General features: G+C 34.5%; 1 protein-coding gene across 5 annotated transcripts in view; it reads left to right on the top strand.

Annotated features, from left to right (window-relative positions):
• The window catches only part of STXBP5 (syntaxin binding protein 5), a 214,530-nt gene that overhangs the window by 27,264 nt on the left and 161,512 nt on the right, over nt 1-25,754 (top strand). For all 5 annotated transcript variants that reach the window (XM_072643665.1, XM_072643662.1, XM_072643661.1 and 2 more), the window contains exons 4-6: nt 1,239-1,339; nt 18,410-18,544; nt 20,874-20,937. In XM_072643665.1, coding sequence (XP_072499766.1) covers nt 1,239-1,339; nt 18,410-18,544; nt 20,874-20,937 — 300 coding nt within the window. The remainder of the gene's footprint in view (nt 1-1,238; nt 1,340-18,409; nt 18,545-20,873; nt 20,938-25,754) is intronic.

Raw genomic sequence — 25,754 nt, forward strand, 5'->3', positions numbered from 1 at the left:
TAGGTCTTGAAGTATCTAACACGTAAATGAAAGACAGTATTAAAAATATTTTGGAAAATAAGCAAAAATGTAGCTGGTCTATAACATTTCAGATTACTAGGGAAAAATGTAATAATTGCATTGTCAGGTATCCTCAGTGTCTCTGCTTTTGTTGGGAAGAGCTCGTGTTACTTATTTTGATGGAAGATGAAGAGGGAAGTGGAGGAGAGACTACTTGAGCAGCAGAGGGAATTCAGAGCCTTCAGAAATAACAATGGAGAATAGATCTAGAAAAAGGAGCAGCAGGATGGCACTGTGGAGAGAGTGCTGGACCTGGAATCCAGAAGGCCTGAGTTCAAAGGCATATCTAGCCTTAGATATTTACTAGCTCTGTGTCCGTGAGCAATTCACTTAACCTTTTGCTTCATTATTCTCATATGCAAAATAAAGTGAGATATTTGTAAGATACTTATCAATTCCTAAAACCCTATGGAAATGTTAACTAATAATTTAACATTATTAAATGGGTACTGACAGGAAGTAAAGATAGGGGAAGTATATAGGTGATGGGAAGTGTTGGTTCGGAATTGAGTTAGTTTTCTGATTTATATAGGCTGAGTAAGTCATCATAATGATATAAAGACTCAGAGTGGTAAAGAATAGCAGTGCCAAGAAGTTCAATACTTCAAGTAAAAATTGGTTGAAACTACCTTTGGGTATCTGATCTTTTTATTCTTTTTTTCTTTTGGTCTACTTGTGGAAATTGGCTTTACGTTAGTTAAATTTTGTATAAAATTATTATAATTTGTGTCAATTCCCATTTTCATAAACAATAGCTTGTTTGGCATAAGGGTTTATATTCCTCCTGCTGCCACTCCCTGCTACCCCTGTTCATTCAGTGAGGTTACTTCATTGCTGCTATTTTCTGCTGTGTTGTATAAAATATTCAATTTACCAACAGTGATCAGTTTATTCTTAGTCTGAGCTCTAGCTCTGTGTGTTTCTGTGTCTAGTAGAACATCTCTGCTTCTCAACTGGGTTCTAGTGTTAAGAAATTTCACTTTAAGTACCTGAAATAATTGACTACATGTAAAATTATACTTTTCTTAACATATTGATTAGAGAAAGGCTTTCCAAATCTAAATTTCTTAGAAATAGATCCAGAAAAGGACTTTGAATTACAGAAGAAATTTTTGTTAGATGCTTAATGATATTTAATATTTATGTATAATTGTAATATAATTGACGTTATATTAAAGGGAGCTCTTGTGAGTGCCTTGGCTGATGACACTTTACATTTGTGGAATTTACGTCAGAAGAGACCTGCTATACTACATTCACTGAAATTTAGCAGAGAAAGGTAAGAATTATATCAGTTGTATGATATGAGAAATCTGTTATTTTAGTCTCATTAATTTATTTGTTTATTTTTTTCCTTTCCTTACCTTTTAAAAAATTATACCAACATATTATAAAAGCCCAATTCACTTGTGTTATATCTTTTGATTCTTGTAATCTGAAAGTCTGGTGAAACAAGAATACTTAATACTTCTTGAAGAGATGAGACATAAAGAATTTAAGTGACTTATCTAAGGTCGTATAGCAAGTTAGTGAAAGACAATGAAAGCATTGCTTCTTATGCTGAGGGCAGGACACTTTGGTCTATGCCATATTTGTTTCATAACTAAATGCTTTAAGGACCTTGGCACTGTTTTAAATAAAGTTTGTTAAAGTTTCAAAAGAAAAGTAGGCTCTGGTCTCTGATTTTATTTATTGTGGCAGAAGGAAGGTGTTTTTTAAAAAATCTGATTATTCTATAGTTGTGATATAATATTTCAAAAACTGTTGGGGAGTTTGCTTGTGGTCTATGAAGTTGGTTTTTATTTTTAAATATTTTGATAAATGTATTACGCTACAATTTATAATCCTCTGTATTTTATCATGTATTAAAAATGTCAGTTTGAGAAGTCCATGACAAACAAAAGGTAATGAACACTTTTTAATTTACCCATCTCATTTTGTGTATGATGAAATTGAAACTTGGAGAAGTAGTGTGACTGCTCATAGTCACAAAGGGAGTAAGTGACAGTAGATATCGGAATCATAAGCCTCTCACTCTATATTCAGGGTAATTTTTGCTTCCTCAATGATAATTTATTAGTTCCTGTTTATTCTTCCTCCCCATCTCATTTCATTTAAAGAGTCACATAATGTGGCCTTTTAAAGTCACATTAATCTGAATTTATGTAAGCACTTTACTGAGTCTACAACTCTAGCTAAAAGGTATAGATGTTCTGCGTGTGTATAGTCTTTAAACCTTTCTTAGTATCTGAACATAGGTATTATAGTTATGAAGTTATATTTCACTCTTCCAATCTGCACAGTGCCCCAGGCCATCAGTCTGTCCTTATTCTTTCCCCAGTTGTTACTCAGTCATCTCTCCTACACATTCTGCCTCAGTTGATTACTGTAGTTTGCTTAGTTTTGCATGTGCAACCTGAGTCAAAACCCTGTCATTTTCTTACCTTAGCTTTTGGTCCTTTTTAGCTCAGAGTGGTGGGTTTAACCTAACTTGGTTTACACTGATACTACATTCTTGTGATTACTCTTAGACCTATTTCTTCATTAGTATCCTTTATGCATAAATTTAGTATGACTTTAGTCAGTTTCTAAGGAAAAGGACCATATTTATCTTCTATTCCATTTGTCCATAAAACCTAAAGATATTTTAAAAAATAACTTGTTTGGCATGACACTGGGTAGATTCCATTTGTGTGGGAAAGAGTTTCTTTTGCTCTGAGTTTAGATGAGCCTTATGCTTATACCTTTCTTATACTAATCTTTGACTAGTTATGGCCCTTTACCTTGGTTACATTTCTTTATTATTAAAAGGTCTCAGTGATTTGTTGTAGTTAATATTCCTAAAAGTTTGAATTACAATCAGAATTGTAAATAATCAAAATTGCCTCTTCACTAAAATAGTAAAGCAAATATATTATAAAATTTCCATTTTCACTGGCTGCTTTTCAAAAAGAAAATGAAGATGTTTATTGACAGATGTATGAAAAATAATGTACAAGAATTACCATAAGGAAGGAGCAATGGCCAAATATCTTTTTTTTTTAAAATTTTTGTGTCACTGGGAGTATTTTCATAGGCAGAACAACATCCCATATTCTTTGATTCTTAGATATAGAAAAATGAAATCAGAAAATGATCAAGTTAAATCAACAAACTTTTTATTGAGTGCTTGATATGTTCCTGGCACTGTGCTAAGTGCTAAGGATACAAAGAAAGCAGAAACAGTAATTGCAATTAAAGTTTATAGACTAATAAAGGAGGTAGCATTTAAATGAATAGCTATATACAGAGGAAATGAATAAATCTTAGAGGAGAAGGCATTTGGGATAGGAAGGGCAGAGAAAACCCTCCTGCGGAAGATGGTGCTTGAGTTGAGTCTTGAAGGAAGTCAGTGACCCTAAGAAATGTAGACGTGGATGGAGAGCATTCCTGGCATGGAAGACAGCCACTGCAAAGTTCCAGAGATGGAGATAGAGTGTTGTATGTGAGGAACAGAAAGTAAGCCAGTATTGTTGGATTGTAGAATGTAAGGGGGGGCAGTAAGGTATAAGGAAACTGGAAAAGTAAGGAGGGGCTGGGCTGCCAGGGGCTTTAAAAGCCAAAGACAGTATTCTATATTTGATCCTAAAGGTTACTGGGAACCATTGGAGTTTATTATTTTTTTCTTCCTTACTACTATAAATAGCACCATTTGTAGTCTTGTACAGATTTGTTTTTTCCATTCTTTCTAACCTCCTTAGGCATTAATTTAGCAGTGAGCTCATTGAGTTAAAGAGTATGAATGTTTTTGTAATTTTTACTATTCAATTTCAAATTGCTTTCTTAAAAGATTGAGGTTATTTTCAACTTTCTCTGAAGTTTAGGGTTTCTATTTTTCTGTAACTGTGTCAACATTTAATTCTATTGTCTTTGCTAATTTCAAAGGTGAGTTGTCTTAGTTTGAATCTGATTATTAGAGTTTTTAATTGGTTGAGATTGATCTATTTGTCCATTGATCACTTCTCTCCTGGAGAATGGCTCTTATTTCAGATTTGTGGCATTTTCTTATACATTGTTAGATATCAGATAAGTAAGATATATTTATTATTTTAATGATTTTTTTTCTAGCCTGGGTTAGAGAGGGAAGAAACTTGAGGAAGAGAGACCCAATTAGGAGGTTATTGTAATGTCACTTGACACATAAAAGATTTATACAGAATTGAAGGATTAGAGCAAAGTCTTTTGTTTTAGCTCAGTGGTGTCAAACACAAAAAGAAAAGACTCTCTGTAGAAAACCACAAATGAACATTATCTATGTTGTATTGTATTTTTTAATTATTTTATTAAAATTTCTTAATTACTTTTTAATCTGGTTTGGTTCACGGCAAGAGTGATTCCTCTGAATTAAACAATAGTAACAAACCCTGAAACTTAAAAAATAAATAAGGATAGCAGATATGTACTCAGAGCAGCACCAAAAATAAACTTGGTTAAAAGAAACAAACACAGAAACTTCATCTATCCTTAAAGGGATTATAGAGAGTGAGTTAATATCAATATTTACCATGTATGCACCAAATGGCATAGCATCTAAGTCCTTATAGGAAAAGTTAACCTAGCTACAGGGAGAAATAGATAGCAAAACTATAAGAGTGGGATTCTTTAATGAACCACTTTGAGACCTCTAAGAATCAAATGAAAATTTTTAAAAATGAGAAAAGTTGAGAATTTAAATAAAATTTTAGAAACGTTGGATAAGAAACATTGCTATGGTGATTACAAAATGGTGCTATTAATACTACTACTAAAAATAATATTGTTGTTCAGTTGTGTCTCCTTCTTCATGACCCAGGTAGGGAATTTCTGGCCAAAGCTACTGGAATGGTTTGCCATTTCCTTCTCCAGTTCATTTTACAGATGAGGAAACTAAAGCAACTAGGGTTAAGTGATTTACCAAGGATCACAATTGTCTGAGACTGAATTTGAACTCAGTCTTCCTGATTGCAGGCTCAGTGTCCTATCCACTGCACCACCTAGCTGCCCCAACTAAAAGTGAAACTAATGGCTAGCTTTTATATAACACTTCAAGGTTTGCAAAATGCTTTATAAATGTTTCATTTTATCCCTCCCAACAACCCCGGGATATAGATACTATCTAGATAGTGTCTATCCCCATTTTATAGAAGAGGAAAATAAGCAGAAAGAGGTGAAGTGAGTTGATCAAGGTCTTGGGCCAGATTCGAATTCAAGACTTTTTGACATCTAAGCCCAATCCTCTGTTCACTGCACCAGCTGTATACATATATCTGAGCTGTGCATAATATCTTTACAAAAAACTGATCATATATTAGGCTATAAACACCTGACAGATACAGAAAAATAAATACATTATTTACTGATGACAATGCAGTAGCAGTTATATTTGGTGGCAAAATCTTTTCTGGGACTTAATTAATTGTGTTTGTTGAGGAGGCAGAGGTTATCTCACCTGCAGAAACTATTGCCTGGTTGAATCAAGGTTGCTTCCTTGAATGATGTCTTTGAGGACTGAACTGGCAGTAAGACTGGTGATATTGAGGGTACTGTCACTCCTAGAACTTTTCAGTTAAATGTCAATTTTCGGCAGTTGGTTAGTAATTGATGTTGACACTGGCCAGGAAAGTGGCCTCCTCTCTGCATTGCTACCCTCAGTAATGGCTGCAGTTCTAGGGCTGGTGGAAGCAAGGCTGATAGTCTTGGGGGCACTGCTCTTCCCAAGGCTTTTTGCTTCAAAGTCTTGGGGCTACCTCTCCTTTGAGAGGTGACTGAGATAGGAGTTGTGGTCTGATTTGCCTGGCAAATGTTCCCTCTTGTATTACTTCTACAATAATCCACTGTTTCAGCTAGGCTCAACTGCCTGACCCATAAACTAGATTTATAAGTGAATTTTATGTAACATTGAAAGAATTAATTATTTTCAATATTTATATAAACTGTTAAAAAGAGGAAAAAAAAGGAATCTCAATTCTTCTTGTTATACAAGAGACAAATCAAAGAAAGAAAACTATATACCAAAATGACTTCTAAATGTCAACTGTTATAAAATTTGACAAAAATTTTAAATGCAACATTATCAAAGAAGTTATCACAACATATCAAAAAGATTATCTACTTCAACCAGGTTGTATTAATTCTGGGAATGTAATTGGTTAATATTAGGAAAATTATAAACATATATTAATCACATGATTATATCTATAGATGGAGAGAAAGTTTTTGAAAATATTCACTACTTATTTCTGACAAAACCAGAAAGCATGGGAAGAAACTCAATTTTCCTTAATGTGATAAATAGTATCTCTAAAACTAAGAACCCCATTATATGCACTGTGGACAAAGATGGGGGATCTTTCTAATGAGATCAGAGGTAAAGATGGAATGTCTATTATCACCACTATTGGTTTATGTTAATGGAAATATTAGTTGCAAGATGAGAAAAATAAATTGTAAGGAATAAGCATAGGCGAAAAAGACATAAAGTCATCGTTTTTTGCACATGATTTGATGGCTTATTTAGAGAAACTTAGAGTGAACTAAAAGTTAATTGTAATAATAGTTTCATAAAAATTGGAAGATATATAGTAAATCAGCATAAATCATCAACATTTCTGTGTGATACCAATAAAACAAGCAGAAAGAGATAAATATATTCCATTCAAAATAACTATAGAATTTGGGATTCTACCTAATAAGACCTCCACCACCCCCACAAACTATTATGACCACAAATATAAAACACTCTTTGCAGCAAGAAAGACAGACCTAAACAAGTAGAGAAATATTAATTTTGTTCACGGGTAGACTGAGCCAATAGAAGCAAAATTATAGTACTAGATAAGTGAATTTCTATATTAATTACAATTCATACTACCAAAGAATTAATTCTATAACTAGAAAACATAGTTGGTGGAGAAGACCAAAATGGCATCACTATGTTGGGGTCAGTGTTCATTGTGTTTGACTATGACTGATCAGACCAAGGTGAGTTAGGAAGGCTCTCCTACAGGTTGGGTACAAACTACCATATGAATATATGGGATGAAAGAGGTCTCTAAATTTGCACATCTCACATTTCTTTTGAGCTACTGCAACTCTTATTTGCTCATAGAGCATAGTATATTCTTAGATGCAGGCACACCATGCTGGACCATTATCTAGAACCTATGCAAGCATACTGTCATGTAACTGGCATACAATACTGATGAACTTCTCCAGGCAACCAAATTTTGCTATTGTCTTCCACAAGCCCTCACAATTGACAACATCAAAGTCTTAGTCAAATCAGTGAACATTGTGCACATACCTCTGTTCTGCTCCTGGCATTTCTTCTTGAGTTGAGAAGGCAGCAAACACCATCCATATTGACTGTTCCTTGACCCTTTTTGAAGTCACATTGTTTCTTGAGTAGAAGACCGTCTTCCAGGTGAAGGATCAGCCTATCAAGGAGGATTCTGGAAAGAATCTTGCCAGCAGTGACTAAGAGAGTGACCACCCTTGTGATTGTCACAGGACAACCTATTTTCTTTTTCTTTATAGAGATGGACAATGGAGGCATTCTTGAACTACCCTCTTATAGTATAACCTGAAAAATTTCTGTCAGCTTTTGTATGAACAGTGAACTCCCTGCCTTTTAAATCTCAGTTGGAACTGGGGTATAGAAATCTATCTCGCTCTACAAGAAAATAGAAGGGAAGGGGATAAGAGAAGTGGGGAAGGGTGATGGAAGGGCAGATTGGGGGAACAGGGTCAGAACGCACACTGTCTTGGTGTGGGGAGAGGAGAGAGATGGGGAGAAAATTTGGAAATCAAAATCTTGTGGAAGTGAATGTTGAAAACTAAAAGTAAATTAATAATTAAAAAAATAAAATGCGATTACCTAACCAGGAAAAAAAAAACCTGTGAAAGAAGACAATTTGTGTTCAATATCATTAAAAAAAATCTTACTTGGAATAGAATCAGCACCAGGGCACTTTGGCATACAAGAGGAGTGTAATGGCATTCAAAACTTCTTCTTCAGTTGGAATTTTGACTAGAGAGGGATTGACTTCATTCCGAAGTATACAGTCAGTGGCTTCAGCATTGGTTGATGATGGTCTCTTGAGAACACTATGGAAGTCTTCAGCCCATCTCTCCAGGATCATGTCCTTATCACTGATCAGTGTGTCTCCATAAAGCACTGAGTAATTGAGATGCACCATAGGTCTTTGGTCCGTAAATAACCTTCAGGGCATCATAGAAGCACTTTGGGTTATTATTATCAGTGAGAGAGTGAATTTCATCTGCTTTCTTACTGAGCCAAGAATCCTATATCATTCCAGGCTCTGCTTGTACTTTATTTTCAATGGAGTTAGACACTGCCTTCTTAGAGATGGAAGAACCATCTTGCTGGTAAACCCTGTAAAGTTCTCATTTTTCATTTAGTAGCTTTTGGATTTCCATATTATTTTCATTAAACCAGTCCTAATATTTGTGAGTATTTTGAGCCAGATGAGTAAATGGAATGCTATACACCAAATCTCTGAAAGCTGCCCCTTCCTTTTCTGTTCCACTATTGTGAACTCTGTGTTGGCTTAGCTTTTCCTTGAAGTCAGCCGCAAATTGTTCCTTCATGGACCAGCACTCTGATTTGTTGACATTAAGTCTTCTGGTAGTCATTTTGCCTTGGGGTGATTGATTTTTTTTTTAAATGGAAATGTTTAACTTGGAGAGACTAAGCCTCTGTTTGATTTAGCACTCTGCACCATACTTGGCCTTCACTCTCTCCTTACAATGACAATCTATTAAATGCCAGTGTTTATTGTAAGCGGGCATCCACGCAATTTATTGCATTTAGGTAAATAGAAGTGTTGGTGATGAGAAGTTAATGAGACACACAAGTTTCCATAGTAAGTGACCATTGCTGTTGCTGTTTCTGACTCCATTCCTCCTAAGGAATTCCTTGCTGTGATAACTGATAGTCTGTGTCTATTCTGGCAATAAGGTTACCTAGAATTATAAGCTCATCCTTTTCTGGCATATTGAGAATGAGGGTCTCTAGGTTTTGTAAAATTTTTCTTTGACTTCATCAGGATTCGTCACGTTGGGACGATGCACACTGATGATGATGGCATGGCACTTCACTTGCGTTGTCATGAGCCTCTCATTTACTCCTTTTTGGAGGCACACAAGCTTGCTTACTGATTAGATCTGAGTGCAAAATCAATGCTGGCTTCATTACACTCCTCATCATGGTGACCACACTAGAAAAAGATGTGTCCAGCTCTGACTTCAGTAAGATGGCCTTTGTTTGCCAGTCTTGTTTTTCATGCAGGACAATTTGGATGGGACATCTGTTGAGTTCTCCCACACCAGGAGCTGTTCGTTTTTCAGGTTTACTGGATTTTGTGTTGTCCATAATTGTATACATATTCCTTGTACCAATGTTGAGTGGAATCATCTTTGCAAAAGCTTTTGAAAAATTTTTTTGTGTTTCAAGCACAGAGTAGCATCCCGTCCTGCTGTGGTAAGCAGGACAGGGTTAGGTTAGGTGAAGCAGACAATTTTTAGGGCACCTTTTCTTGCCCGTTCCTCATGACAGGAGGTGAGCAGTGCAGTCCTTCAAAAAGGCTGCTCAGAAACCCAGGGGGCTGCCAATCCCACTGCTGCTTCAGTCTAGTGAGAAGATGGCTCTATGCCCTGGGATGCCTATGTTCAGGATTGTGACTACAGTTCCCAGTGTATCTGTACCAGCTGCTTCATCACTTGCTTATCATCACAGGATTTCAAGGTAGGTAAAAATAATAAAGTAGTATGGGTGAATATCTTTTGACTGGCACATAAATTGGATTTAAGTGAGACAGAGTTGTGCGAAGTTGTTGGCCTCATTCTTCCAGAGTTATCAGAGCCCAGGGGCAAGACAAAATTCAAGGTGACTGGTGATAGCTTGGGATACAGTGGATGACTGTGGCATTTTTGATGTTTAACCAAGCTCTAAGCACTCCACAGCATCTGCTTCACCTGCCTTCATAACTCATTGGAACAAATTGTTCACATTTGCCTATTCAGCTAAGGGAAGTCTTCATACGCTTGGGGTAGATAGCCCCTTAACTCACTGAGAATTTTGAGGTCTGTCAGTTACCCTCAAGCTGATTTAGCCTGTCTGCTGAAACAGTTTTACCTGAGTGTGGCTGCTACACACGCTACAGTTTCTTGGAGTGGCAGGTGAATACCAAAGGTGAATAAACAGCCCTGAAAAGCCCTCACCCCAGAGATGCTAATCTTCCTTGAATATATATACCCCATGTATACCCCAAAGATAGTAATAATTAATCTGGGGGGAACAAAAGATCAAGAATATCAAGAGAAATGAAAAATGTGAAGGAAGAGGCCCTAGCAGTACTGTATTTTTAGTCTGTACTACAAATTAGAAATAAAGATGATTTGGCACTGGTTAAAAAATGGAGAGGTGGATCAGTGAAACAGAAGCAACATATAGAAGCAAGAGAATCTGGTAGTGTAGCATTTGATAAACTCAAAGACCAACTACTGGAGTAAAGATTTGCTGTTCTACAAAAACTACTGGGAAAGTTAGAGCACAGTCTGACAGAAATTATGTTTAGATCAACACCTCACACCATATATATGCACTAAGAGAAGCTCCAGATGGATGCATTAGCAAGATGTAAAAGTTCACATCATAAACATAGGAGCAAAGATGACTTTTGGAGAGAGGAATTCACGACCAGATGAAGGATAGAGAAGATGACAGAAGACAAAATGGACAGTTTTGATTAATGTGTGTTTTACAAAAAGAACCAGCATATCTACAACTATAAGGGAGACAATTGGGGAAACTTTTTTCGGCAAGTTTTTCTGATAAAGGTCTAATATTCAAGATGTAGGAGGAACTGATTCAAATATATATGAACAAGATCCATTTCCTAATTAATAAATAGTCAAAAGATAACAATGAGCAATTTTAAAGAAAGAAACCCAAGTGATTATCAAAAGAAATATTAAAATCACTAATAGAGAAGTACAAATTAAACCAACTCTAAGGTTCTTACATATATCTCTCAGGTGGACAAAAATCACACAAAAAAAAATGAAAATGAGAAATATTTGAAGGGCTTTGGGAAAATAGGCATACTAATGCACTATTGGTGGAGCTATAGATTGATCCAACCTTTGGAAATCAGTTTGGAGGTAAGCTCCCCATATCAGTAAAGTGTGCATGCATCTTTGATGTAACTATTACTACTGGGCCTATACCCTAAAAGGATCAAAGAAAGAGGAAAAGAATTCATTTATACAAAATAATAGTTAAAGCAGGCTTTTTTTTTTTTTTTTTTTTGTGGTGGCAAAGAACTAGAAACTGAAAGGTTGTCCATTAATTGGGAAATGGTTAACAAATTATAATAAATAAATGTAATAGAATACTATTGTGCTCATTTTATTTGGTGCTTGCTGTCTTTGGAATAAAATCATAAAATAAGCAGTAGTTCATATTTCATCCTAAAGGCAATAGAGAGGTACTTGAGTTTTTTCATTTTTCATTAGGGAAATGACATGGTCAGTCCTTTGCTTAAAAAAAATCACTTTGGCAACTATATGTAGAAGATAGATGGAAATGTGAAAAGACTTGAGGAAGGGTGACCATTTAGTAAGGCATTGCTGTAGTCCCAGGTGATTATGCCTTGAACTAAAGTAGTTGTTATATGGGCAGTCAGAAAGGGTCAGATATGAGAGATGTTGCAAAAATAATGACAAATTTGACAACTGACATACTGGACATAACTAAGCCATATGCTCAATGCATTTATTATGAGTCTGCTATGTGACAAGCACTGTTGCTAACTAGGGATTCAAAGTTAAAAATTATAGAATCCCTATCTTTAAAGAGTTTTCATGCTAGCCAGTCTCTTATTTTCTAATTTTATACTCTTTCCATCATACTTCACTTGATTGTGGTGACAGTGCCATACTGTTTTAGACTGATATTTTTGGGACATAGATAAAAGTATTCAATCATTTTTCTTTTTTTAGTGGTACTTTTGTATGGTTAGATACTCCAACTACTTCATTTTTATTCTTTTATTACTACCTCATTTTATTATTATGCTTTTTGATATTAAACATATTATAGTACCATATTTTTCTTACTAGCTTAAGATCTTGGGCATACACTATGACATCTTCTCTTCGACAGTCTTCATTAGCTTTAATAGTGTAATTTCTTTAGCCAGTGAATATCCTTTCAGTTTTACCATAATAATAAAATAGTGAAAAAATTGCTATTACTAACAGTAGCATAGGAAATAGTCATTATTGGCATGATTAACATTATTTGGGTCCTAATTAAAGAAAAAGAATATCTTTCGTAGTGGGTGAAATCGCTACCAAAGAAAAAGTTTGGTATTTATTCCACTGGAATTGTATTCTTGCCACCTCTATAATACTGATTTAATAGTATATCGATTCTACAACCCTGCTATCTGCTTAACAGTGGGATATGAATTATATGCATGTGACAAGTTTAAATATACATTATTCTTGGATGTGGTTATGATCCTGGCATTTTAGATGAGGTGTTAAAAAAAAATCACTTTGCTAATGCAGTGAAGTAGTGCTGAATTTATTGTGTTTTGCTCATGTTTTCAGGCCAAAAACAACACAGATATCAGCATTTTCACTTTTTTTTCCCTTAAATCTTTTCTTTAGAGGAGGATATATCGCAGGGTCATGTATATTGTGGTCTTTTTTTGGCAACTTTTTGAAAAATGTTTCTATGTTCATTGTTTAGTATCAGCTCTAATTGATTTCTTTTAAAATGTAATGAGATGGTTTAGGATAATTTTCTTCTAGACTGGCACACGTCTTTTCCAGTTTTTAGAAAATACAGCTTAATGGAGATTAAATGGAAATTGTTAGTTTAAGTAACTGATTCTGATTTTATTAGAGCCCATATCTGAAGTGTTGAGAGGCACCATCCAAGTAAGGTAAAGGTTGCCTTTAGAATATGAGGTACTGAAGGGGAAGGATTTTTTTTTTTTTTTGCACCTTTCTTTGTATTGCCTAGAACTTAGCACAGTGACTAGAATATAGTAAAAGGTTGTCAGTTGATTGACTTATTGTAAATGTGACTTAATTGATATGGAATTACTAGATGAAAACCTTCTTTTATGTATGTCAATGTCTTTTCTGCAAATTATAATTTTAGAGAGTCACCTAGAGAATTGAAAGGTTAAGTAATTCGTTCAGGGTCACTGAGTCAGGATCTGTTGGAGGTCATCTGTGAATACTGTGTAATCAACTTGCCTTATTTTCTAATCCGTCATGTCCTGTGGACTGTTTTTTTCTGCACTATTCTTCTTTTATAATGTTTGACTGTTTGCTCATGTCTGCCTCATAGTTTTTCGTTGCCTTTCAAATGACCATTACTTTTAGTTCTTAGAGATGGTGGTCTTCCATGACTTGAATCTAACTATATAATATCAACTAAAGAATTGTGATATTAAAAAGATGTTCCTTTTTTTCCTTAGGAGGAAATAATAAAAAAAAGTTATAAAAAAAGGATAACAAAAAGTTCTGTATGATTTTAAAAATGCAAACCAGTCTGTTTTCTAGAAAGCCAGGCTTTGGAGTTCAGGAACCTTGAGTATTCTTCTCAGCTCTGACATGAGTCAGCTGTGTAACACTGGATAAATTACTTTACTTCCCAGTACCATAGGTGACTCTGTAAGACTAATTTGCAGAAGAATTCACATGTATAGTCTATATGATATTGTTTGCCTTCTTAAGGTGTGAGGGCAGGACTGAGGGAGAGAATTTGGAACAAAAAATGTTTCTAAATGAATGTTAAAATTAAAAATTAATTGAGAAACAGTAATATTAACAAAATAAACAATAAGACTTGTATCAGGCTGCATTGGTAAATGGACACCAAGGAAATCACAGGTCCAAATGGGAAAAAGAAAAGAAAAGAAATGCGCTCTAAGATGTGGGAATACAAAGAGAAAAGGTAAAACATCCCTGCCCTTCAAGAAGTTTACATCTTACTTGGAGAAGACATCAACTAAAAGGGAGTTGTGGCTGGGCCAGTGGTGTTCTGGGTCAGGAACATTTCAGGAAGGACTGGGAATGATAACTTTGATTTGATTTTTATTAGGGATGGGGAATCTTTTTCATGGTTCATAAAGGCAACTCCTATTTTTTTTTTCCCCTTTTGATTCTCTTCTTCCTCAGAGGAAACTTTTTTTCTGTGTTATCTTGATGGCCATTATGTCTTTAAATTCTGCTAATTTCTCATTATGTTTTCTTCATGTATAGCTAGGTGGTTTATAGTGTCTCAGTCACTCTTCTCTCTGTTCATGATCTTAGGAATTCATGGCCGTCTATGTTGGGACTAAAAATGGTGAAGGTTTACCAGTGAAAAACCCAGGGACTCAGGGCAGTTGATAGAATACTAGTTCAGAGGTAAACCCTGTGGCACTGCATGATGATGTGAAGGTGGCTGAGAAACAAAATGTGGGGATTTGAGGTAGAGAATGAGTTTGAACACACACGCACACACACACACACACATGCACGCACACACACATGTTCAAATCTGGCCTCAGACACGCAGTGTGACCCTGGGCAAGTCACTTAACCCTGTTTGCCTAAGTTTCCTCGTCTGTAAAGTGAACTGGAGAAGGAAATGACAAACCATTCTACTATCTTTGCCACAAAAACCCCAAATTAGGGTCACAAAGAGTCAAATGTGTTTGAGAGGGACTGAACAACAAATAGGGCCAACTTTAAGATGACACAGCAATTTTTCACTTTCTTCTTTGTATTTTCTTTGTTCTAAATCATACATATTGATATTCTGGTTTTGTTTATTCTGTATCAGTTCATATGTCTTCCTAGTCTTCTTGGCATTCTTCATATTCCTTTCTTACAGTGCGATAACCTATTATATTAAGTACCATGATTTGATTAGTCATTCCTCAATTTATAGATATCTCTTTGTTTCTAGTTCTTTGCCACCACAAAAATAGTATTGCCATGAATATTTTAACGTGTAGGGAACCTTTCTTTCTTTGACATCCTAGGAGTAAATACCATTTAATATGTAAAATATCATAGGTGTTTTATGACTTAAGAATTGTTTTGGATTTTTCTCATCTATGATTTTCTGTGTTTCAAATGCTATTTTTTCCCTATACTATAAGTGTACTTTCTTATCTAGTTTGGTGGGCATACGTAGGCAGTCCTTCCATTTTTTTATTTCATTCATTTAATAAATATTCATTAATTATCTAATACATGCCAAATACTATGCTAGGTGAGTGGGGGGGTATATAATATAAAGATAAAATGAAAGGATCCTTAATTGCAAGTAATGAATGTCCTTATTTTTGGTTTTTGAAAATATGATCGTTGTATTTACCTCCCTTAATCCTTTATAGAATTGATGAGGGCATAATATGTAGGGAAGAAATTATCTTAAATTTTGGTTTTTTATGTTTTGTTTCTTTCTGAAAGTATGATTTCTCCTCTATTTCTGCATTGACTTTAGCTTCCACACATAATAATCCATCCTCGTCTCCTCTCTCATTTGTCCTCTAAAAAAGTTTGATACGTTGGGGATGCAGGTTGCAAGGGAGGGAGTAGGCAACTATAAGCTGTTAAATTAATGCTTCATATAGTGAGTCCTAAATTAAAAGGGATTCAGTGTTCTAGATCTTGTTAAATTTTGGAATCAGGTAAAAGGAATGCTAATATTTAGGGGAGTCTGCTTTAAAAATTAGTCTTAAGTTCAGTACTGTGAGTAGTAGGCATTATAATCACTTTATAAGATTTTACTGCCTGTTCCCCTGAAGTATTTTTTTTTTTTTAAAGATAAAGGTTATACCAGTTCAAAAGGTTTAGCCATCTTTCTTTATAAATTCATACATATTCAGTGGTTTCTAGTAATCCATCTCTGGGTGTAGCTTAATGGTAAACTCCTAATAATACTCAGACATCAGAAAGGGATGTGTGCAAAAATGTTGTGAAGGTAGAAGCAACAAGACTTGGGAACAGATTGGATATGTGGAATGAGAGTATTTGAGGATATATTCATATTGGAAACCTGGGTAGCTGGGAGGTTCTTTGTGCTCTCAACATAATAGGAGAGTTTGAAACAGAGGACAGTTGCAGAGGGAAAATGAGTTCCCTTTTTGACATGTTTATTTTAAGATGCTATTTGCCATCCACTTGGAGATGTCTAAGAAGCAAACTGGTGATGTGAGACCGGAGCTTAAAAGAGAGGTTAGAGCTAGATAAGTAAATCTGGGACTCACCTGCATAGAGTTGATGATTGGGGGTGTATTACCTCTGGATTCCACCCATTCTGCTTTTAGACATACCTTGAATTATTAGGAATTTTTTTTTTTTGTTTGTTTATATCAAGCCTTCAGTCAATCTCTCTGTAGCTTCTGCTCAATTCTACTACTTCTGGGGGCTGGGTGGTACACAAGAAGGGCAAAAAAAGACAAAGCAAAACAAGTCTAATCATTTTTACACATGACAACACTTCAGGTACCTGAAAACTGCTATTATGGTGTCTTCCCTGCTGTCTAGAAATCCAGTACAGATGACAGTTAGTAAATAAATGTCATTTGAAGCAGTGTTGCCTAAAAATTTTTAATGTTTTACCAAGAATGATAGCAAAAGAGATTCAAAGCAATATGGTCATCACTTATGGGGACATTATATATTTTTGTAGTGCTAAGAGTATATACTTTCATTTAAAAAATAAGTGTTGCAAAACGGATACTGGTTTCTTTATTTATTTTTAAATCAGACATTTGGATTTGGAAAGGATTGAGAATTTTGAAGTCATGCTACTAAGAATTTTCTTAGGAGTTTAAAAGCAAGCCATCTATGAATAAAAAAGCCTCCCTTTACCCCCTTCCGATATTCATTATTCATTTCGGAGAGCAAAATCATTTAAAAAATGAATTTAATTTATTTCTAATATTGAGGGCGTACTTTTCTTGTCTGTACTGTTAAACTGTTAATTTTATTAATAACAAGGACTATCTTGGGCAATCATTTTACCTCTTTAGGCTTCAGTTTTCTCATTTGTAGAATGAGAGGGTGCACTAGATAATATCAAAAGTCTTTTCTGTTCCAAGTCTTTGTAATCTTATGTTCCCATATTCTTCCTATAACATTCTATATAATCTAGCCCCATTTTACTATATGGGGACTCAAATGTGTGCTTGACTGGCATATGTAGTAGATTATAAATCTTTCTGTTCTATCAGGGATCTTTAGATAGCAAACTTACTCTTAAAATTTCCATTTCACATTTTAGGCGCCTCAAAATTGGATTAAAGAATTAGAAGTATAGAGAGGCAAGCTTAACTACCTCATAAGAAATATTTGACAACATTGATAACTTGTCCTATGAATATTAGGTCCTGTGTTTTTTTCTTGGAATGCTTACTCCATTTCACTGTGCACTCTACTACTTTGATATCTTGATATCTTTGTTTCTGTATCCAAAAACTTGTTTAGAATTTCAGGTCTTAAATTCTTACTTGGATTGTGTGAGAGAGATTATTTAAAAGTAAGGAAATTTTACATAAATTGCCCAATAATATTGTTATCATTTGACTAGAGCTTTTAAAATGCAAATTTATGCTCTTCAGAGTTTTTTAAGTGGTTTATAAGTCTGGTCTCATGAAGATCTGAAGGGAATATTTATAATATAAAGTAATAGAAAAGCTGTATTTCATAAAAGAAAAATCTGTTACATCCCATGTGGTCAGGTCACAATATTTTAGGTTAGAGAAATGCAAAATGAATATGAAATGGATATGAAGCCATTCATATTTCAGTATAGAATATTGCTTTTAAAATATTGAAACATTATTGTTCTTTGATTTTTATCTTGTTTATTTTAGATATCTTGATATTTGAAATTTTATTATATAAGTTAGTTTACAGTAATGAAGCTTATTTACATTTTTGTAGTTTGAGTAGGCAGTTTTTTAGTGTGGCACAGAGACACTGAATTTGGTGGAGGGGTGGAAGACATGGACTTGATATTTTTCCTCTACGGTTATTACTCTGACCTTGAGCAAGCCATTTGAGATCCCCCTTAACATCAGTTTCTTCATGCGAAAAGAAAGAGAGTATTAGAATAGAGCATGGTAGACCTCATACTCTGAAGTTTGTACCCCCACAAAATAACACAATTTCATTTAGTTCTTGCCTTTGCCTGAATATTTTTTGTTATGGTTAACTTGCTCTTTGATTCTCTAGGATTTACTGAAGATTCTTCTAATTCCTTTTTTGCATATATCTTGTCTTGCAGGATAACATTTTGCCATCTGCCTTTCCAGAGCAAATGGCTCTATGTGGGCACAGAAAGAGGTAACATACATATTGTCAATGTCGAATCCTTCACACTCTCAGGCTATGTCATTATGTGGAATAAAGCCATTGAGCTGTAAGTTTGATCACGTATTCCATATTTTAAAGTTTTATTATTATATATGAAAGTGTTATATATTAGTTGTTTAATAAATGCTTGCTAAAAGAAACTGAATTCCTGCCAGATGCTTTTAAGGTTAGATTTACATTCTTCCCAATAGTAGCCACCGGAATTCTAAAAAAAAAAAAAAAAAGTTGTTGAATTATGTTTGTATTATAATATGTTACATAGATGTTATATATATTATAATTTAATTTTCAGAATATATACATCATCAGCTAGGTGGTCCAGTGGACCAAGTGCTAATCCTGAAGTCAAAAAGACCTGAGTTAAATATTGTCTCAGAACCCTTACTAGCTGTGGAACACTAGGCAAGACTTTTAATCTCTGTTTGTGTCATTTTTCTCACCTGTAAAATGGGGTTAATAGTAGCACTTAACTCCTGGGTTGGTTGTGAGGATGAAATGAGATATTTGTAAAATGCTTAGCACAGTGCCTGGCACAGAGTGGGCATGACATGAATGTTCCTATTATTGTTATAATGATAATGAGGGACCCTTGTAGGTTTTGGTGTTGTCTGAATTCTTACTTATCTAAATTACTACAGTTACCCCTTCCACATTGTGACTTTCCCCATTGCAGTTTCGATATATTGCTGATCGGCATAAGAAATTAATTAGAATTTTGGGGGGAGTTTTGCAGAAGCCACAGATGACAGAAAAAGTTTAGAAACTCAGAAATGTATAAAATATATGTATAGCATTGTATAATATCAACAGTTTATCTTTTAATACCATAAATATACCCAAATTTTACAATAAGGTACTGTAAATACTCCATAAAAGAAAAAGAATTCAGACTTCTTCTCTGGTATGAAGGGAGGGCCAGAAAATTTTACATGAATTTTCCAGTTTATGGGGACACTCCTTGATATGGAAGGGATAACTGTACTTGATAATATTTTTTAAAAAAAGATTTTTGTTAAAATTTATATAGCAATTGTGTGGACTACCTTGAGTGAAATTTTGGATTACATTCACTTATTTTTAACAAAAATACTAATCTTTTATTGGTAAGATATACAAAGGAGAAGAGACAACATGGTTTTGTGAATGGAGACCTTGCCTTGGAGTTCAAACACTTTTTTGACTCACTTTTGCTGTGTGACCCTAGACAAGTCACTTAACTTCTCAAAACTCTATGCATCTCTCTGAGACTATAAATTGTAGAATGGTTTCTGATCTGCATTGCAGAGGAAGTTTCCTCACTTCTATACCAATGACATCATTATTTCTTTTAAAAATTTAATTAGATGATGGTATAAAAGCCTATGAATCTTCTAAACAAAACTGATTATAATGGGATTATAATAATTTTTAATATTTCTTTTTTCCCCACTGTTCTGTTACTTACAAATACTGATTTAAAAAAAAATCATTGTACATGTAAAATTGTTGATAGGTATTTCATTTACTAAGCATTGGTGGACTCTGTATTCTTTGTTATAACTGTATATTTGACATAAGAGTAATTTAGTGATGTACTTCTTATGTGTGGGTGTAAATGTAATAGACATGAAATTTCAAGCTTTTTTTCCCTTTCTGTGGTAGGGGTACAATTATCATATGTTAGTCCCCTGTTAGTTTTTCATTATCTTTCCCTACTTTCAGTGGAGCACAACTTCAAGTGGGTGGGACTGGTAGCAGGTGTCCATATAATCTCACAGATGGCTCTTGAAGTGGGAGTGGTCTCTCAACTTTATAGGGATTTAAGAATAGGGACATGCTTCCTCCCACTGAATAGGCATCAACTCAACCGTATTCTTATCCGTAGGGGCCCTATTTCTCTGAGCAAGAGTGGGTGGTATTGCTTTTGTTGATTACTTACATTAACATAGGCCATCACTTTATCTTTAGTTTGGTCTATTTGTGATCTGGGCTATAAAATTAGATGGGCTGTCCTCCCAAATGATAATATTACAGGAGAAAGGATTGGAGTATATGACATACTTCTTTGTGATCACTTTTAGCTCTGCCAAGGGCAGTCTTCATTTAGTTTCTATATGTAGATTTAAATGTAATTGCAGCCTTGAACAGATTTTTTTTTTCTTTTAACAGTTGTTAAATAGTAAGGATCTTAGTATAATGATTTAGCACTGTATCTTCATGATGGTTCATCTCAGTTCATTTATATACCTTTTGTAGGGCAGAGTGTGTTGACAACATAACTTCTATCTTTTAAAAATATTTGTTCACATCCTACTTATTTTGCTTTATATGAATATATTTAAGTCTTTAGAAATTGTTAATTGAGGAAAATCTTATCATAATTTTTTCTTCTTTAGGTCATCTAAATCTCACCCAGGACCTGTTGTCCATATAAGCGATAATCCAATGGATGAGGGAAAGGTAGATTGTATTTTAAATTTTATTGCTAAACTATTTTTGAATGTTCCACATAAGGACAAAAAAAGTATGTTAAAAACCAAAAAATACTTAGTTGGATATCATAGGTTACCCATTTTGTTTTTTGTTGAGGAAAACAATAGAAAGGATTAGAATAATTTTTATTATAGGAAATCTAACCTGTGACCTCCAAATTTCCAAATACAATAAGCTGGACTTAAGTTGGACTTCTGAAGCAATGTTTGTGGTAACTATTGGGCCTGGCTTTTCTACCTGTTGAGTGAGTTGTCCCATAGGCATCTCAAACTTAACATGTACCGTGTCTAAAACAAAACTCGTTACCTTACATCCTTCTTTCCCCCAACTCTTCCCTATTCCAACCTTGCCTGTAACTGTTGAAGTGACCTAGGCTTGCAACTTTGGTGTCATTCTTGATTTCTCACTGTCACTCAGTCCACCTATCCAGAGGTCAGATCTTGTTTTTACCTTCGCAGCCAGCATCCCTAATATCCCTCCCCTTCTGCTCACCCACACAGTCACCACCCTACTTTAGGCCATCATCACGTCTTGCCTAGACTGTTGCAAAAGTCTTTTAATTGGCCTCCTTGCTTCAAGTTTCTCCCCACTCCATCCTTCACTTAGCTATCAAGGTGATTTTGCTAAATGGAGGTCTGACCATGTTACTTTCTTGCTGAGTGAAGGAAGTAATGGAGGGAATTAGCATATGTTAAGTGCCCACTATGTGCCAGACACTAAGTACTTTTCAAATATTATCTCATTTTATCTTCACAACAACCTTAGGGAAGGTAGCTGGTATTATTATTCCCATTTTACAGTTAAGGAAGCCAAGGCAGACAGTGGTTAAATGAGTTGCTTAGGGTCACAGAGCTAGTCAGTTCTGCCTAAATTAATATTCATATTTGTACTCAGACCTTATGACTCAAGGCCCAGCGAGCTGTCAACTGTTCCACCTAGCTTCTTCCCTAGGTGCAACTCCTATGATTCCCTGTTACCTCTAGGATCACATATGAACTACTTTAGCATTTAAAAGCCTTCAGAACTTGTCACCTTCCTCACACTTTATTCCCCTCTACACAATCTAGAATACAACTTTGTTGGCCTCCTTGCTGTTCCTCATACACTGTGTTCCATCTCTGTTCTTAGTGCCTTTACATTGACTGTCTTCATTCCTGGAATGCTCAATCCTCTCAGTTTTGTCTCATTTTCCCTGGCTTTCTTTAAAGTCAGTTCAAATCTCATCTTCTTCAGAAGACTTCTTGATTCTTCTTCCCTCTTTACTCCTTAACCCCTGTAGTGCTTTTCCCTCTGAGATGGCCTTTCATCTGCTCTCTAAATATCTTATATGAATCTAGTTGTATATCTTCTATCTGTACTTGATTGTAAGTTCCTTGAGGGCAGTAATGGTTTTTGCCTTTCTTTGTATCCTCAGCACTTACCACAGTGTCTTGGTACATAGTAAGTCCTTTCTAAATGTTTTTTTGATGCACTGAGTTGAAATATAAATCCAGCAAACATTTATTAGACACTTTATACTGATTTCACCAAGTCATCGTATGTTGATTTAATTTGGAGGGTCTTAGCAAGTTCTTAGACTTTCTCTGTCTCTTCATATTCTGTCACATATGTTAGTACATAAATAGTAATCATCTTCATGGTTGATGTTTTGTAAATGTTAATCTTGAGTGCTACTATACAAAGTGATAAAATGTTCTTTGAAATTATGTTTCTTGTTGACTTTGGATGCACAGTAAAACCAGCCCTTTCCAGTCCTTTTATTTTTTTCCTCGGGTGCAGCTTTCTTTTTTATGATCAAGATTGATAAGATGTATTTCTTCCCCTAGTATGTACACTCAGTCATAGGACAAGGATCTTGTCTTTAGAATACTAAAAAGCTAAATTAATATTCACAGACAGAACATATGAATCTTTTCTCATGCCCCTTCTGAAACTTTGTCACAGTCAGTTTGGAAGCAGAGGGAGTCATATAGGACTGAAGTGCATTATGTATTTTTCCTTTTTCCCTAGGTTATTCTGCCCAAAGAATTGATCACCAAATGGCTAGCCTGTGGTGATGAGCATCTTTGCACTTAGGGCTATTCCCCTGAAAGTAGACAGCCTATTGCTATGACTGTAATTGAAGCCTTTATAGCTTCATGGTAGAAGAACCTGCTGAAGTCTGTACTTCTTTGGCACAACTTGGGAATGAAAGCAGGATTTGTGGTTGCTCTTTGTTCTACTTTCTGTTCCCTGAATATGCCCTTTCCCAGTGCTGAGATTATTTCATCCCTTTTCCCTGGAGTGCCTTCCTCCCCACAGATTTCTCTCCATGGTATTTTGAGAAATAGTATAATCTAACTCTCTAATTAGACTAGAGTCTAATTCTAATGTATTTTCAGAATAGGATCCCACTTTAACTATATTAGGCAAAATCCTTGATCTTTACTTGTATAGATGCGTGACTTTTTATTATTAAAAAACAGTTTGAAGTTGTTGAAGGAACAACTTAATAGCTTTTTTTAGTTTCTCTATGGCAGTGTGTGAGCCAAAAAGTTTGCTGTCTCTTTGGAATCAGAAGGACCTGACAAGAGTAGCACAGACAAAGCAAACTCATCTTAGGGATGTTATTTATATAAACAGGAATTAAGTGTGCAATAAAAGGCATTTAATAAAAAAGAAAATATATTTTGATGTTAATTTTCTAATGATTCATTTAATCACTTCTGTAAGAGCAAAGGTTAAAATAAAACTGCTCTAAATATAATTAAATGTACCTTGTAACCAGTTTTCATTTCTTTTAGATATTTATTTTGTTTATTTTTTTCCTCAACTTAGAGGCTATCTTAGATAATTTTGATTTCTGGTCTGTGTTGTCTTATCTTCTGTTCAGCTGATATATAAAATAGCGGTGTTGGGGTGTTAATTTTCTTTTAAACTACTTCTTCTTAACACTAAATGTTCTCAGGTAGATCTTACATTTTCTGAGTTATAAGCCTCTGCTACTCCTGTCTCAACTTCACTCTGAAATCGCTCATTAAATGTACTTGTGCCAAACTCAGCAACTGAATCACCAGGGGCTGTGGTATGAGACCAGTGATGCAAGATGTCCCAATAAATCTTAGTGCAATTTTGCTGTTAAAGAGTTTAAGCTTAAAATTGCATTTAGACTTTAGGTTCACCCTGAACAACCTGTTTTTCTTTTTTTAAAGAGAGAGACTTTAGTTTCTTCACAGTGTTTATAAACCATCCACTAAAAAAAAGGGTAAAATATATATCTTTACAACATCTTCTGAAGATTGTTCCCATAATTCACTGTAAACTTTTTTTAACGTATCCTCATTGTCAGTACTTCATTTTTCCTTTTAACTACCGATAAATCCTTATTTCCTTGACTAAATCAATTTCATAGTTCTGTCCTCATAGTAAAAGAAAGATTTTAGGTCAGTAATACCCAAAAAAGTAATGAAAGTTTCAGTGTCACAGTAAATATGCATCAAAAGCATTCAAACGATAATTTTCAGTTCTTTGAACAAAAGGATCATGTCTGTTATTTAGTGTTTTCTTCAAATATAATGCAATATTTTTTTATAAATATTAAATGAATACTTGCATATTTCCTTGAGTGCTTACCAATTTTTTAAGAATTATATATTTAGTTTTTTCCAGAAACTCATCACTGAGCATCCCCTTCCTCAGTTTTTGTAGTAGTTCTATGCTTCGGGGAGTCAGTTTTTTAAAATGACCATAAACAATACATGAGGGTGAAAGAGGCATGGAGAACTTTTGAACCCTTGAATAGGGAATGCATAAATGCATAGGTCTCCTGTAGAAAAGCATTATGAACCAATGCAGTGTTAAACTTCCTTGTACTCTTTAACATATTTTTCAGAATATCTTGTTATTTTTATGCATTTTTGAGGTGCTTTTTAAAGAAAATATTTACCAGCCATTTTAATTCTTAAACCTGACATCTAGTAATAAAGGCCTGCCTTATCATTATAATGAAATGTTAGCTCAGTAGATATCAAATGACCAAGGTACTTGGGGTAAAGAAAGGGAATATAAGAGAAAGCAGATTTTTACCAGGAGGTTTATGAAATTTTAGGTTGTTCAGATAAAAAATTTATATTATTATTTATATTAACCATACACGCCAAACTTTGCCTTTATTTCTAGTGGATAACCTTTCCAAACTCCTTAGAGCTCTGGTATATACTGAACTTTATCCCCATTACAAGATTCTGTAGAAGCCTATACATAGCTTTTGAATTCTAAAAGCACATACTAAAAAAAATGACTAAAAATACATTTTAAAATTGACTTTAAGTTGTATTCAGAGTATCTTGTATAACATTGGTTATAGTATAGTTATAAAGGAAAGGTAAAATAGTATTTTCTTTCTCAGGTTAACTTTTTTTGATCAAGAATTTTTTTCTATGTGTTTTCCAGTAGAACCTTAAGACAAGTAGCATAATCAGTCTTAGCTATTATATACCTGCCACTAATTTATACTAAACATGGTAGCACTTAAAAGACATTATGCACATTCAGAGTAGTAGGAATTTTAAAAAAAAGTTAACAGTAAGAATTTAATGACAAAATAGCATTCTAGAGAATTGAAAATATACTTCTTGGGTTCAACTCTGTGGTCATTTTGTGATTATTAGAGTAGTTCTTTTAGAAAAGTAATTGAATATCAATGTATATTGAAAATGTATAATTCTCAAAACTTAATGAAATACCCACAATTTATCTATGTGCATGATAACGAGTGATGAAATAGTTTAGTGATTTTAGAAGTT

Source organism: Notamacropus eugenii, chromosome 2 (assembly GCF_028372415.1).
Source record: "Notamacropus eugenii isolate mMacEug1 chromosome 2, mMacEug1.pri_v2, whole genome shotgun sequence".
Classification (NCBI taxonomy): domain Eukaryota; kingdom Metazoa; phylum Chordata; class Mammalia; order Diprotodontia; family Macropodidae; genus Notamacropus; species Notamacropus eugenii.